The following is a 16,382-nucleotide window of genomic DNA, read 5'->3' on the forward strand; positions in this document are numbered from 1 at the left end:
TTGTTATATTATAAAGTAGTTACTTCTGTACAACTTTTTAACAATGTTTAATAAAAAGCAATACCATTCTGAGAGCTGATGGCCGTGCAATAGTTCCCGGGTTTGCAAGGCTCGCAATCTGTGAGGTTGGAGTTTCCGGTTCCTGTTGCTATGGTGCCTGATGGACACGGCGTAGGTTCGTAACTTCCTTCAGGACAGTAGTTTCCTATCGGGCAGACAGCAGACGGGGAGTTGGGCAGAATGGTACTGCCGTTACAGAAGAAACTGAAAAGATTTAGAAAAGCAGCCCATGTAATCTGGAATCCAACATCCCTTATGTCTAACATACAGTACAGCTCACGCAAAACCAACAAAATCCGCGGCTACGCCGCGGACACACTCTTTTGTTTTCGAAATTACTCGGCATCCACAACGAGTATTCCCTCGGCATCATGCCAAGGCACTCCGCGATAATTCGCGGAGTTACGCCGCGTCTGTTTCTGCCTCGGCATATATCCGCGGCATCACGCCGCGTCTTTACACGCGGCGATTTGCCGAAAAAAATACATATGTTTACATCTGCGTGATTGTGTAAACCTTTGGTCAGCTTCTCTGCATACGGAACTTGATACATAATGATTTTGTAGGTCATTATAACCATATCAATGAACCTTACACAGTTTAATCCCGAACATGATCTCGGAAACAAGATTTGCTTTAAACATCGAAAATAACATATTGAGTATCATAAGATTTGCGAAAATCCATATGAGAACCAAACAACTATACATATAGAAAATAAATATAAATACTGTTGACAATTTTAATAAAAACTTATATTCGTATATATTTAAAAATGATAACTTTCACTTCGTCCCGATTTTCAGAAATGGCCATGTACATGTTGCATCTAAATATAAATTTAATAAACGAAATTATCGGGCAATATATTGAAACATTAAACTCGGCATAAATGTGACTACCAAAATAATGTTGCGACGCAAAACAGTATCATTATTGTGACAATTAAATACACGTGTTAATCTGCTGTTCTCTTAGAAATTGCGCGAAAATAAAGATGACTTGTGTAATATCACGTTATCTGCCTGAAAAGCGTGAGCATTTTCATTGTAATCTCAATAAATCCGTGCAAATAACAAGTTATACAAGCGTATGCGAATGCAAAAGGAAATGCAGTGAGAACCCCGCCTTAAAATATCGAATTTTATACTGAAACATTAGGCGGTTAATCATTTGATTTGTCGGCATTTTTTTATACTTAAACATTAGGCGGTTAATCTTTTGATTTGTCGGCATTTTGTTTCATTTCGGACGCCAGGCAGTTTTCAGATCATAATCTCAGTGCTTTATTACCCGAACTCGTTAGTTTCTGGACACGTGTGCTACTGAAAATAACCACCGGTTATGGCCCAAACAAGCACAAAGTGTCTAGTCTCCCGTGTGTTTTATCCCTAAATGTTAGATAAGCACGTGCACTATTAACTATTGTGTTGGTCAGTACAAAAGGCCTTCTTAAAACCGCCGACTGCGTCTTTGTTTTATTGCGTAATCAAGCACCGATAAACCAATATCCCGTGTATTACAAAAACACACACTTTAGATAAGCACGTGTCGCCTGTCAAAACCATAATTTATCAGTAAACATATCGAAGTAATTCTCGTATATGATCTCGGAAACGGGACTTGCTTTAAACATTTACCATTACGATATTTTTTTTTCATAAGATTTGCTTCAAAAAACAAATGAGACCCAATCAAACATACACAGACAAAACAAAATATAAATAATTATGACAAATTGAATGGGAAAAAAAACGTTGGTTTATTTTCGAAAAATCGCTTTTCCTTTCTCCCAATTTTCAGAAAATGACTTATACATGTTGCATAAAATCTAAATATAGATGACGCTGTTTATTGGTCGTTGTAAAAGAATATTAACTTTACACGGCACTTTGTGTGCAATCAGATACAATACAGTAATTGTTGCAATATTGAACGAACTAAAATATGAAAATGATACAGCGTTTTTGACTTTTATTTTATTCAGGAAATGTTGTCTGCGCTTCGTAGTTTTGTGTACCAATAAATTCACCAAAGATCTATTAATATACCAAGATTAGAATCATCAATGCGATAAAGAAGGAAATCTCGTTAGTTCTCCAGGCCCGAGATTTGACGACGTGATTTCCAGTGGCGCAGAAATATTAATAGATCTTTGAGATAACAGAGTGAGACTAGCGGCTGCTCGATTGATGTTAGGTAATATTGATCTCGTTTTCGTTGCGCTAATACCCGATATTTTCTGTTGGTCCGAATAGATATTGTGATCCATAGGTACATAATTCTACAATTTTCATATTCTAAAAGCAATTAATTTGAAAACAACAAACATAATTTTGAATTAAGTTAATCATTTTAAATAAATCATTTATTAATCAAACAATGTGTTTGCATCAATTAATAACCCGTTTGATTCTTAGACAGCCGACATCGATATAAAATTCTCGATATCACGTGACCGATTACGTCAGGGAATCTCGGAGGCCGGGCGAATTAACGGGATATCTCGATAACACTTATCTTGGTATATTAATAGATCTTTGAATTCACCCACGCCTATTTTCGCGCGCTTTTTGTTTTAGACAAACACTGGACACGAAAATATCATGGGCTTATACATGTTTTTATTTGTGTTACCCTTTTCCCGATTGGACACCTATTTCATCAAATCTTTAATTAGAAACATATGCCGAAATTCCTTTGATATTTTAGAAAAATGTTGGATGTCTGTGTTAATGAGTTTTCTTGAGCACTTTTCTCGTCAGTATTAATCAGAATTTGCATTTGAAAATGGAATATACGGGATTAGCGGGAAATGGATAGAGACGGAGAAATCGCATGTATGTGGTAATTGAGAATGACAGTCATAAACGCATGTATCGGGGAAACGATAGACTCGGGATTATACGCATCTATCAGGGAAAGGGTTAAGAAACAGTTAATAAAGATAATTTGGACATTTGGATAATTTGGACAGATGATGCAAAACCTTGTATTATGTAGTGAATTGTTTCGCAACGTAGTAACACTCCATGTAATAAATTTCATTATGCGAAACTCCATTTCTATCCGAGGTACATGTACATTGTAAATTATAATTAATACGATTGTCCGCCGAATGACTCGACATCATCAACAAATTCCTCGGCATCATGCCGAGGCGTGTCGCGGAGACGAGATGCGGAGTGCCTCGGCGGACAGACGCGGCTACTCGGCGACCAGATAGTCGATTCCGAGTCGACTCCGCGAACACAAGATGGCGTCTGACTCCGCGGATCGCGGAATATGTTTGTTTTGCGTGAGCTGTACTGTATGCATGTCTTTATCACGGATGGTGAATATCATATTTGTAATTTTCGATGTTTAATCCAACTTTAATTATGAATTAAATATTAATCATCATCATAATCTACCTCCACCTAATCATCATCAATATATATATATAAGAAATGACCATCATCCATTTCACTGAAGAGACTTTATTGGTCATCAGTATTATCATCAGCAGCAACAGCATCACCAACATCATCACTTTAATCACGATAATTATCATCATAATCCAATTCCACCTCATCATCATTATCATCATCAATATAAAAAATGACAATCGTCCATATCATTTAAGACTATTAATATGTAAGCATGACAAGATGGCATACCCTGGGAAGCACAATCCCTCTGGTTCGGGTAGTCCCTTGTTCTGGCAATAATATCCGGGCACGCATGGTTGACACTCGCTCACTGCAACAAGCATCGTCTTGTTGTTATATGTTCCTGGTGGGCAGGCGTATTCGTTAGACCGGTTGACGCCACCTGGGCAGTAATAGCCATTGGGACACTCGTAGTTGGAGAGGTTACCGATTGGTCCGTTTGAATTGTCACAGAAGTAGCCTGTAAAATAACAAAATCATCACTGTTTTTGTATTATTTGTTTTTGGTAAAGTTTATGCCTTTTGCAAGTACTGTAAATTGCTTTATTCTTAAAGTGTTTCCCAATGGGAATGTTTGCTGCTAAATTGTTTGAAGCCTTTTCTAACCAAAAATCCAACTTAGGCAGAAAGTGTCGTCCCAGATTAGCTTGTACAGTCCACAAAGCCCAATCAGGAAGGACACTTTCCACTTCAATGGATTTTTTAGTTTAAAGGAAGTTTACCTTCTCACTAAAAATGTCAGGCATAAGTTAAGGCTCATGCATTTAGCCCAGTTTTCCCAGATTGCAGCTATTAAACTTAGGGTTGAAACTCACACGGTGGACATAGCTTGCAGTTCAGTATGTCACCATGAACTCTTGACCTATTGAACAAAGGGTTACTACTCACCAGGTGGACACAGCTTGCAGTCGTGTTTCTGGTACTCATTCTGGTAGTAACCATTGGGGCAGATGACCTGGTTAGCTGACCTCGCAATGCAGTAATATCCAGGAGTGCAACGGTACGGGAACGGGTCTGGCTGGGACTGACCGTCTGGGCAGTAGAACCCTGCAAATGTTCAATTCAATATTAAAACAGTTCAATGAATAAAATATAAGAACAGTATTTAACTGGGTTGTTCCTTTGAGAAATTTATAAATGGCAGTCCGCACAGGCTGATCAGGGACGACACTTTCCGCTTAAATTGGATTTTTGCTAAGCAGAGACTTCATTTAAACGAAAAATATCATAAAAGCGGAAAGTGTCATCCCTGATTAGCCTGTGCAGATTGCACAGGCTTATATGGGATGACACTTTACGCACATGCATTAAGCCCAGTTTTCTCAGAACAAGACTCTATTCAAGTTAAAAACTACTGTAAAATCACTATTATTTGTGGGACATTAATTTGTGTTTATTTCATGGGTTGACTGATCCACAAGTTTAATACAAAGTTAAAATGACCAACAGAAATTCCTCTTATCTTTTGTTCAAAATCAGAAATCCACAAATTTATGTGTCCACAAAAATGTAATTTCTTTTAAACCATGAAATTTAAGTCTGATGAATATAAATGATTTTACAATATTTGTGAAGCAAATAATTTGCATTCCAAAGGAGGCAATTAGCTTTAAGGAGGAAAATTCACTCTCTGAAAAGGACGAAAAATCACACCCCTGAATCAACAAGACTACTTCCAAGCAATATAAGTCCCCTACCGGTGAAACTCCACCATTTTCAGCAATATTTCTAGTGAATTTGTTGCCATAGCAACCAGGATTCTTGACGTACAAACAAAATGAAATGGCATGCATAATCTACATATTGCCATCTATCCATGTTTCAAGTTTCATGAAAAAATATGAAGAACTTTTAAAGATATAGCAGGATCCACCATTTTCAGCAATATTTCTAGTCTATTTGTTGCTATAGCAACAAGAATTCTTGACGTAAGTACAAAATGAAATGACGTGCAAAATATCCATATTGCCATCCGTCAATTTTTCAAGTTCCATGAAAATATATGAAGAACTTTAAAAGTTATCGCAGGATCCAGAAAAGTGTGACAGACTCACAGACTGACAGACTGACGGACACACCGAGAACGAACCATAAGTTCTCTCCGGTGAGACCGGTAGGGAACAATTAATTTTAAATCATCAATCTCTCCCTATTTACCAGCATCACACTGTCCAGAGACTGCAGACAGCCCAGTGCCATTGCAGTAATATCCTCCGTCGCACAGTAGACACTCCGCCTCAACCTTGAGCCTCTTGACGGGCCCGTACGTCCCGTTCCTGCAAGCCTGCGGGAGGCCCGTACCATTGGGGCAGAAGTGGCCCACCGGACATTCAATCTCCTGCGGGCTCTTTGCACCTCCTGAAGGTGGGCAATATTGATTGGTTAGAAAAGGCATACCTACCAAATTTGATCAAAAGCATTTAAATCATACAAGGGGTGTTGAGGCAAACTAAAAGTTTGTATAAAAAAAAAAGTTTTAAAGGATGCATAAGACAAATGTATAGTTTTTTAAGGTGGTATTGAAAGGATTTATAGTTGGAAAGTTTGAATTGGACATATTTATACTTGTCATTTGTAGTTATAAAGGTTGTGATAAAATGATTATGTTTTATTAAGATAATTCTACATGTTTTTAAATATGTACCATCAAGAGCTTAATTCTTTGAATTTTACTAGTGGAATAATTATAATATATTACGATTTTAGTTTAATCAATGCTATAATTCACATTTCAATATTAACCCATTTATGCCCAGCGTCCTGAAAAAAGGACTTTGCAAACAACGTAGACCCAGATGAGATGCCACATGATGCGGCGTCTCATCTGGGTCTGCGCTGTTTGCTTAAAGGAATTTCTGTAAGAAATATTCTAAATATAGGAATAAATATACTAGACATTCCTAATTTTGTAAATAAATTGATCCAATTTAGAAGGATGGGAGAGTCTACTAGACATTAATGGGTTAAACTAAATGAAATTAACAATTTAACACTTTCCCACTCAAAAGCAAAGTGCAAATGACTTAATGCGACCAGCATAAAACCAGACTAGCCTGTAAGTAACTCGCAGTCTGTTAAGGTTTTAAGCTGTTTCCACTTCTCAGTATGTAAGGGTTGAAATAAAGCGTTTAAAACTTGAATCTAGTTACAAAAGACTTTCATATAATTTGATTTTGTAAGGAACTACAAACACGTTATAGTGTTTATCTGAGTAGTTATAGGTTAACCCTGTCCAACTCAGAGGCCAAGCAAAAATGGCTATGTGCAAACAGCATAAAACCAGAACAGCCTGAGAGTAAGTCACAGTCTGTTCAGGTTGTATGCTGTTTGCTGCTCATCAGTATCTAAGGGTCTGAAATGTTTCAAAAACTTGAAACTTTAAAAATTGAATAAAGTTAGAAAAGTCTTTCATATAATTTGATTTTCTTAGGGACATGTTATGGTGTGTATCTGAAAAGATATGGGTTTACTAAAGGAGATAACCCAAAATGGTGACAAAAAGCCACACAGTCTTGCATGTATACAGAAGAAGCCTACCTGGACAATAGTATCCCCCGTTGCAGAAACCCTGCGGCGCATCGAGTTCCGCCTGACTGCAGTACATTCCCAGAGTGCAATTGTAGGCGTAACTTGCTCCGGCGGGGCAGAATGTGCCAGCCTGGCATCTACCTCCCTGGATTGTGGGCTGAAACAAGGTGTTAGTGTTTTGAACTACTTGTTTTGGAATGTTGGCTGAAACAAGGTGATGATAGCGGTAGAGTAAATTGTCATGTAAAACTAATTGTTTTTTAATGTTTTAATGCTTGATAAAACCAGGTTTTGGACATAAAACACTTGTTAATTCATAAATTTAATTTACATTTAAAAACTAAAAATAATATATTTAACAATGTTACACTTTATTGACTGCAGTAAAATCTTTTTTTAGCTGTAGCGCGTGTATGTAATTTTGACCTTAACAGTATTGCATATCAGTGTAAGGGGGTGAAATGGCTTTAGGAATAAATTCATGACCAATGAAAATGCAACTTATGTTGCCAGGCCTTAAATTGTTCACTTGATGTTTGGATTTGTACCAACTGGGCAAGAAGTTTTAACTAAATGTAAAAACATATAAGTAACTCTTTATCATAATTCATTAGTATTGTGCTTAAATATATTATAAAATAAGTTTTATAATAATTTTGAAGCTGTTGTGAAATTATCTTAGGAACTCTTCTTTGTTGAAAACATCAAGTTTTGCTGCATAAGCCTAACATAAATTATAAATGTTTTCACAGTGATTATATATTATTTTCAATAAGTCAATACATTGTAATTTTTGGAAATTCACCTTACATTACATTTAAATGAGCCGTGCTCTGTTAAAATGGTGCTTCATGCATATGCTCAAAGTGTAGTCCCAGATTAGCCTATGCCGTCTGCACAGGCTTATCAGGGACGACACCTCCTCTTTTATGATATTTTCTGTTTAGAGAAATACTCTTCTTAGCAAAAATCCAGTTTAGGCAGAAAACGTCATACCTGATTAGCCTGTGCATACTGCATTTAACCGCCTTTCACAGTGCACGGCTTAAATACATGCCTGAATAAGCTCATTGTCTACATATATAGCAACACATACGATTTCCTATTGTTTCAGTGCAAGATTAGAGACCCAATATAGACAATGAGATGCATATTATGACATCATGGAATTAAATTGATGAACAATTATTGACAATCATAGCCAAACAACAGAAGCATTATTAAAACAAGAGATGTGTTTGTCAGAAACACTATGTCCCCTTCTGCGCCGCTTTGAATATTTATATATTTTTGACCTCTGACCTTGAAGGATGACCTTGACCTTTCACCACTCAAAATGTGCAGCTCCATGAGATACACATGCATGTCAAATATCAAGTTGGTATCTTCAATATTGCCAAAGTATTCATCAAATTAGCAATTTTTGCAACATATATTTGACCTCTGACCTTGAAGGATGACCTTGACCTTTCACCACTAAAAATGTGCGGCTCCATGAGATACACATGCATGCCATATATCAAGTTGCTATCTTCAATATTGCAAAAGTATTCATAAAATGAGCGATATTGGCCACATATATTTGACCTCTGACCTTGAAGGATGACCTTGACCTTGACCATTCACCACTCAAAATGTGCAGCTCCATTAGATGCACATGCATGCCATATATCAAGTAGCTATCTTGAATATTGAAAAAGTTATTGCAATTGTTAAAGTTGGAGCAAACAGACCAACATACAGGCCAACAGACAGGGCAAAAACAATATGTCCCCCACTATAGTGGGTGGTCCCACTATAGTGGGTGGGGGACATAAAAAGAGGACCAAAAGCGTTAGGTTCCTAAACTGAGACTATGGAAACTGAACTGATCTAAGCAACTTTTGTGAAACCGTTTTCGAAATTGGCCAAGGTAAGTATCAGTACAAACAATTATATGAGCAAGTTTCAGGAAGATTGGACTAAATTTGGAAATGTATTTTTAAGTTTCCACTATACATAAATTATGTAAGGTAAACTGAAAACCTGCAGGACAAGGCCAATGTTTACCCCTAATGGAATTATGCGAACATGCTTTTTAGAGAACCATCATATGCTGTTATACGTGGTTTCAGCAGAGATGAGCTTGCCTTGAACAAACTTGGAAGAGGACAACCATAAAATGTTACACATTAAATATTAAGGATCATTAAATTCCACAAAGCTGTTCAGAACAAATAATTTACCAAAAAAGCTAACGGACACATTCACAAATAGACTGTAGAACAACGGAAAAAAACACTGCATCCTACAAAACCAGCAGTTCAAAACAAAAAGATGGACAAACAATTAGACACACAGGGTATGGATGGGTTCAAATGTGAATTAATACAATTGTGATTTCAAATAATAAGACATTTCACAAGATCTTAGATAAAACTTGACCATTGTTTTAATAAGTTGATACATATTTGTGATATTTAACATTTACACCAACTGTTATGCAATAAATTATATAATGTTGACACAGATATATGCATGAATGTGACAACAAAAACCTTCCAATTAGTATTAGTCACAAATACATAAACACCATGGCAGCTGTTACCAAATATAGTGGCTGAAAATAAAAAATAAATTATGGCATAAACATTTGTAATCTCTCAATCAAATGGTCACAGTAGTGTAGTGGATATGCCTCCGCCTAGCAAATGGGAGGTGCCACAGGTTCTATCCCCATTGCGGGAGTGTTCTTAAGATTTTCCCATAGACACAGTGTGTTCTTAAGATTTTCCCATAGACACAGTGTGTTCTTTAGATTTTCCATAGACAACAAGTACTGGTTCTAGTCCCAGGAAACGGACTCGAGAGTGTTTCAAACAAGCCTAAGGCTTTCTATGCAATCGAAGGAAACTAAATACGTGTTTGTTTAAACTAATCAAAACTGTTGAGGTGAAACAAAGATGTATTACGCCAATAATAACTGAAATATATGCATATATATAAATAACTTTAAAGGGACCTTTTCACAGATTTTTGCGTGTTTTGAAGTTTGGCATTAAATGCTTTAAATTCATAAATGTAGACAATTTAACTAAATAGAAACAGTATAAAAAATGTTTTCAATTGAAGAAAGAAAAGATAGTAATCCTCAACTGGGCTTGAACCACTGACCCCTGGAGTAAAAGACATTCACTTATATCACTCAGCCATACACACAAGTATAGGAAATACCTTATGTAAGCAATGCTTGTTATGTCACATAATATAACAATAACAACAGAACTCTCCAAATCATTAATTAATTCGCATTTGTAAGGCTTGATTATTTTCAGGATTTTAAATTGTAAAAAGATGCATATTTTGATGTTTTACAGCGTGGTTAAGGTTCAGTATTATTGTTTTCTCGTAAATATCATACGGTAACTGCAACAAAAATTGGAAATCTGAAGTTGTTAAATTTTTGTCAATTAACCAAAGCGTGAAAAGGTCACTTAAAGGCTCAATCCCATCAGAATTAAAGTACACGCTTTTCACCAACTTTATACAAAATTATTCAGTATTTCAATAGACAGCATTTTACCTTAAATTTTAATTTAAAAAAAAATGAGAACAACAGTCTACTCAAAATCAGACTTTCACATCTTTTTTCCCCAAATTAAAAGAAAAAAACTTGCCAACTCACAAAACAACAAAATTAATGAAAGACAACCAAGATTTTGTTCATTAAGTTTTCATTTATAATTCAAAACAATTGAATACATGTGAAACAAGACTATTGCCAAGCAATAAAAGACCCCTACCTACCTACAATATTTTGTTGTCTATTTGTTGCCATAGCAACCAGAATTCTTGACGTAAGGCCTAATAAAATGACGTGCATAATCTCCATATTACCATCTATCCATGTTTCAAGTTTCATTAAAACAAGGTCTGTTTGTAAAACATGCATGCCCCCCATATGGGCTGTCCGTTGTAGTGGCAGCCATTGTGTGAATACGATTTTTGTCACTGTGACCTTGACCTTTGACCTAGTGACCTGAAAATCAATAGGGGTCATCTGGGAGTCACGATCAATGTACCTATAAAGAGTCATGATCCTAGGCAAAAGCCTTCTTGAGTTATCATCCGAAAATCATTTTACTATTTCGGGTCACCGTGACCTTTGACCTTGTGAACTCAAAACCAATAGGGGTCATCTGCAAGTCATGATCAATCTACCTATGAAGTTTCATAATCCTAGGCGTATGCGTTCTTGAGTTATCATCCGAAAACCATTTTACTATTTCGGGTCACCGTGACCTTGACCTTTGACCTAGTGACCTCAAAATTAATAGGGGTCATCTGCGAGTCATGATCAATCTACCCATGAAGTTTCATGATCCTAGGCGTATGCGTTCTTGTGTTATCATCTGGAAACCATTTTACTATTTTGGGTCACCGTGACCTTGACCTTTGACCTAGTGACCTCAAAATCAATAGGGGTCATCTGCAAGTCATGATCAATCTTCCCATGAAGTTTCATGATCCTAGGCATATGCGTTCTTGAGATATCATCCGGAAACCATTTTACTATTTCCGGTCACCGTGACCTTGACCTTTGACCTAGTGACCTCAAAATCAATAGGGGTCATCTGCAAGTCATGATCAATGTACCTATGAAGTTTCATGATCCTAGGCCCAAGCGTTCTTGAGTTATCGTCTGACAACCACCTGGTGGACGGACAGACCGACAGACCGACCGACCGACAGACCGACCGACATGAGCAAAGCAATATACCCCCTCTTCTTCGAAGGGGGGCATAAAAATATGAAGAACTTTAAAGTTATCGCAGGATCCACCATTTTCAGCAATATTACTAGTTTATTTGTTGCCATAACAACCAGAATTTTTGACGTAGGAACAAAATGAAATGACATGCGAAATCTCCAATTTGCCATCTGCCCATGATAAGTTTCATGAAAAAATATGAAGAACTTTTAAAGTTATCGCAGGATCCAGAAAAGTGTGACAGACACACAGAGCGCAAACCATAAGCCCCTCTCCAGTTTCACTGGTAGGGGACTAAAACAAATTTTTTAAATAAAATTCATTTTAATTATTAAATACTTACCTGTTATCGTATGCTTATACTTTCCAAGGGGAAATAACTCATCCGGAATTTTAACTGGGAATCCGCCACCTCAATACCGTAATACAGGCAAGGTTAAACATAGTGCAATGCAACCTAGCCAAAAATCGGTAACCAACCCTCAATATTCTTTCAATATATATACAAAAATATTAATCGAATAGCGGGGTGGGAGGTGGGACTTACCGATAACAGGTAAGTATTTAATAATTAAAATGAATTTTATTTAAAAAATTTGTTTTAATGTCATAAATACTGACCTGTTATCGTATGCTGATTTTGCAGCTGCGGTGGGAAGGTTCGTATTTATTTTCCCAACACAGTAGAACCCATAAACAGGGTTATCAGCTAATGATATCAAGTAATCTTCGTTAAAACGATATTAATTATGACTTCTCGGACAGAGTAATATGTCTATGTCGTAAAGAAGACACTACCGTTAGTGAAACCACAACAAGCCCAAACGTATACAAATTGTATTGTTGGCACTTCAGAAAACGAAGATAAAAAGATGACAAGGTGGTCGGATTCCTCCAGTAAACAGCTTAGAGCACGTCAAAAAGTGGGGTGTGATTAATATATGCCCACAAAACAGACAGAGCTCTTAATTCATGCGGTCAGATCCTAAAAAGGAATGAATCCTTAGATAGGATAAGATTAACTTTCCTTAGTCGAGGTCTAACCCCGAGAAATAGAAGCCGCAGACACATCTCCCCCCCCCCTTTTTTGGGGGAAATGAAGAGTGTCTTTGAGAACCTCGAATGGACTTCTGACTAACACTGCTGAGATAGAACTTCAAAGCCCTGATTGCCCAAAGAAGTTTATCCTCATCTTCATGACTACCAGTTTAAGAAAACTTGGAAACTTGAAGGTAGAAGCCATATAGAGGACTTGATATTAAGCAAGGAATCCTGGCTGACACAACAAAGTGAAAACGACAATAGATCCAACTGGAATTGGTCGTATTCAACAGAAAAAGCATGAATTTCACTTCTCCGTATGGTAAAAGCCATAATAAGAAGGAAAACCGTCTTAAAATTATATTGGAACTGTTAATAAGCCTGATGAAAAAGGTTCATAGGGAGCTCATTAAGCATCCCAACATGTTACATAAGTCAAAACCGCTTAAGAAGGTAAAGGAACGAAAAACATAGTGTTGACGTTCCATAGTTTGGATCAGTTCCAAAATAGGTAAGACAGCACAGAGTTGCGATGACTTACACAAAACAAGGTATACGAGAGCATAATCTCTATCCTTTGATGAAGAAAAGAACAAATTTCTTATCATCAAGAAAAAGATGAGAAAAACCTCTATGTATCTAGCAGAGTGATTAAGGTAATAACTATGCTCTCAATTACCCAGTAAAAAAAATGAATTTCCATAGAACCTTTATACAGTTCTGATGGAATTATCCTTGCACAAGTAACAAGGATTGAAACTCTAACAGAAAAACGTTCTTCTGTAGAGATAACTAAAAGTTATTAATGGCCAGACATGAAGTGGCACATGTTTGGATCAGTAAAAATATGTCTCAGTGAGATATGATATTTGACCTGTGAAGAAGTTTCCTGAAAATAATTGTACAGGAGACTTAAAAGGTCGTAGAACCATAATCCCATGGTTCATTACGTATATTTCATGAAATTATGGCAAAAACTCAGTTATTGCAAAAACTCACCAAGAAGGCAAGATATTCCAGTTTATGTCAATGGACGAATGTATAACAATCGCACACCCTGCTGGATCGATTTCTGTGAACTGCATTGTTGACGTTGTTCAGCATACCGGTATACACTGCGATATACGATCGCATAACGCTAATAACTAGCGTTTGATGATAAACAACATTCTTTGATATACTATGTACACCATGCAACTCGTCTGCAACTTCACTGGCGCGCATGCGCGATTACATTATTGAACCCAACGGAAAAATAATTCGAAAGAAAGAACTGCAGGACAAAAGGTCCAACAGGGCGTTGAGACGAACTGGTATGAGAAAGACGATAGAGAAAATTTGTTGTTCTTGCAAAGAACGAATAAGTTCCTGATTTCCAGTTACAAGGAGTGATAATATGATCACCTCCGTGTCTGTAAGTAAACCACGACCGATGTGTGATAGTTGAAACCATCACAAAGGAATCGTGAAAATGTGTTGTAAATGAAAAACAGCTAAAAAGAATTTTTGCTTTTCAAGATGTATATGTGCAGGTGATATTCGTTAGGATACCACATAATTGAGAAAATCAAGATACGTTGTTCTTTGTGATCGTCCATAACCTTATCTGCTCACATCTGTATAAGATGTAAGGAAGGTTGTGGTAGAATAAACTATATTCTTGCCAAGATAATCTTCTAGTCTAGACACCACTGAATAGTGGTAAATAATGACAAAAAGATGGAAATCTGTGTCATTAAATAATCCCGAGATTAATACAATTATCTTAAAAATAAAGCTGAAACGGACGTAAGAAAAGACGTCTCAGCAGAAGGACCGGTGACCGGACCGGTAAATACCGACCGGTGACCGGAACCATTTGTCAAGGATGGGTGGGCAAAGAAACCACGGCAAGCCGAACTTTCCCACTCCAAACACACTTGAAAATTGGTAGAATAGGACAGTGTTTAACACTTATAAGTTAATGACCTATCTACAGAATATAGCCTCTTCTTGAACCAATAACAGGCGCCTTTAAAATCCTGGATAATACAGGTCGCGAAGTCATCGATTTGCGAAGTACGGAAATATGATTGATAGTGGTACCTCCGGAATCGGAGGTGTGATGGCAGAAAAAGGTGAAAACCCTAGGGGTAACCTTAAGCGGGTCCACGCTTGCCGGCAGAATGCATGGAAGTCTTAAATTCTGACTTGATTAATCCATTTACTTCAAGACTTCTAACCTGGACGAATTCCGAAAGGAATACGACCAGTTATAGGAAGACGGCCTGTTATGGCCAGAAGTGTAATAGAAGAATAACTTTAAGATGAGGTCCCTCCAGATCCTAGGATCTAAGATCTGAGTTCAATAGGTCCTAAGCCATCTACAAGACTGTAGCCGCTATGCGGTCAATCTGATAGGCAATCCTATGTATCAGAACTCTTGTTGATTCCAGTAGCTTGAAAATATGCACTGCCGTAGGAGCAATAGAAAAGCAGAAGTCGATACAAATGTCGTCTTGCTAATCCTGCTAGCGTCATTAATGTGTCCCAACTGTTCCGTGACACTGACTGCAAAGTCTGTAGCCGACAGGTAAAGGCGGTTAAAACAATTCATCCTTCGGGTCTCGAACATAAATTAATAGAGGTCAAATAGTAATGTTCGACCTCAATGCTAATCTCCGAGCCCACTTCAGCCGATCTATCTGCAAGACCAGTAGTCTGCATGTAGCCGGTTGAGATAGAAGTACAAATAACAGATATAGTATGATTTGGTGACCGTTTCCAGTAGAAAATCAGTATTGAAAAACACAAAAAGTCATGTAGATTGTTGAATCCATAAAATATAGTATTCAATACAATCATAGCCAGGGGTATACAACTATGTAATGTAGACGATACCCGTGATACTAAAAATTGACCGATGAAAACACAGTGGAATACCGGTAATTGGTAAGTGGTGACCGAACCGGACCGGTCAATGGCCGGTAACTGTAGCCCGGTGAACGGACCAGTCATAATATGACCGGTGACGTTACCAGTTAAAGACCGAAAAAATGGTGGAATCCAAATGGTCTGTTATCAATGTCAAGCACTGCTCGGAAAAGAAGATCATGCCAAAAAAATCCAATCCGATGGCGATGAGACATCACTTATTCTGACCGGTGATCAGTGATCGGTGATATGACCGATGAATGGTGACCGATGTCCGGTGATCGGGACCGGTATAATATAACTGCGTCAGAATGGAAATATCTGGTGCAGAAGAATGACCATCCACGAAGTCATCTGATAATGTTAACCGGAAAACAACGGTAGATTATCAGTATTAATAGGCATAAGTGTCCTTGTAGTCGTAGTGGAGAAAAGAACAGCTTATCCCGAAGCCTGAATGTTAAACGAACTAGTGTTCGTATACAACTACGGCTCGGTGACTGCAACATGTGTGGATGCCATAAGAAGAACCATCACACGTGGAATGGAGACATGATATTCCTAAAGGAATAAAATGGAGAACGTCGATATGACCAGTAGGTTCATTAACGCCTACGTGAGAAGTGGCGACATCCATATAACTTCGATGCCGAAATATT

The 16,382-nt window shown here is 37.4% G+C and overlaps 1 protein-coding gene across 1 annotated transcript in view; it reads right to left on the reverse strand.

Moving 5' to 3' along the window:
• LOC127847812 (uncharacterized) overlaps positions 1–16,382 on the reverse strand; it is a 148,975-nt gene that overhangs the window by 43,740 nt on the left and 88,853 nt on the right. The window contains 5 exon segments of the mRNA XM_052379990.1: positions 65–264; positions 3,720–3,951; positions 4,380–4,538; positions 5,649–5,849; positions 7,029–7,176. Coding sequence (XP_052235950.1) covers positions 65–264; positions 3,720–3,951; positions 4,380–4,538; positions 5,649–5,849; positions 7,029–7,176 — 940 coding nt within the window.

This window comes from Dreissena polymorpha, chromosome 10 (genome assembly GCF_020536995.1).
Source record: "Dreissena polymorpha isolate Duluth1 chromosome 10, UMN_Dpol_1.0, whole genome shotgun sequence".
NCBI lineage: Eukaryota > Metazoa > Mollusca > Bivalvia > Myida > Dreissenidae > Dreissena > Dreissena polymorpha.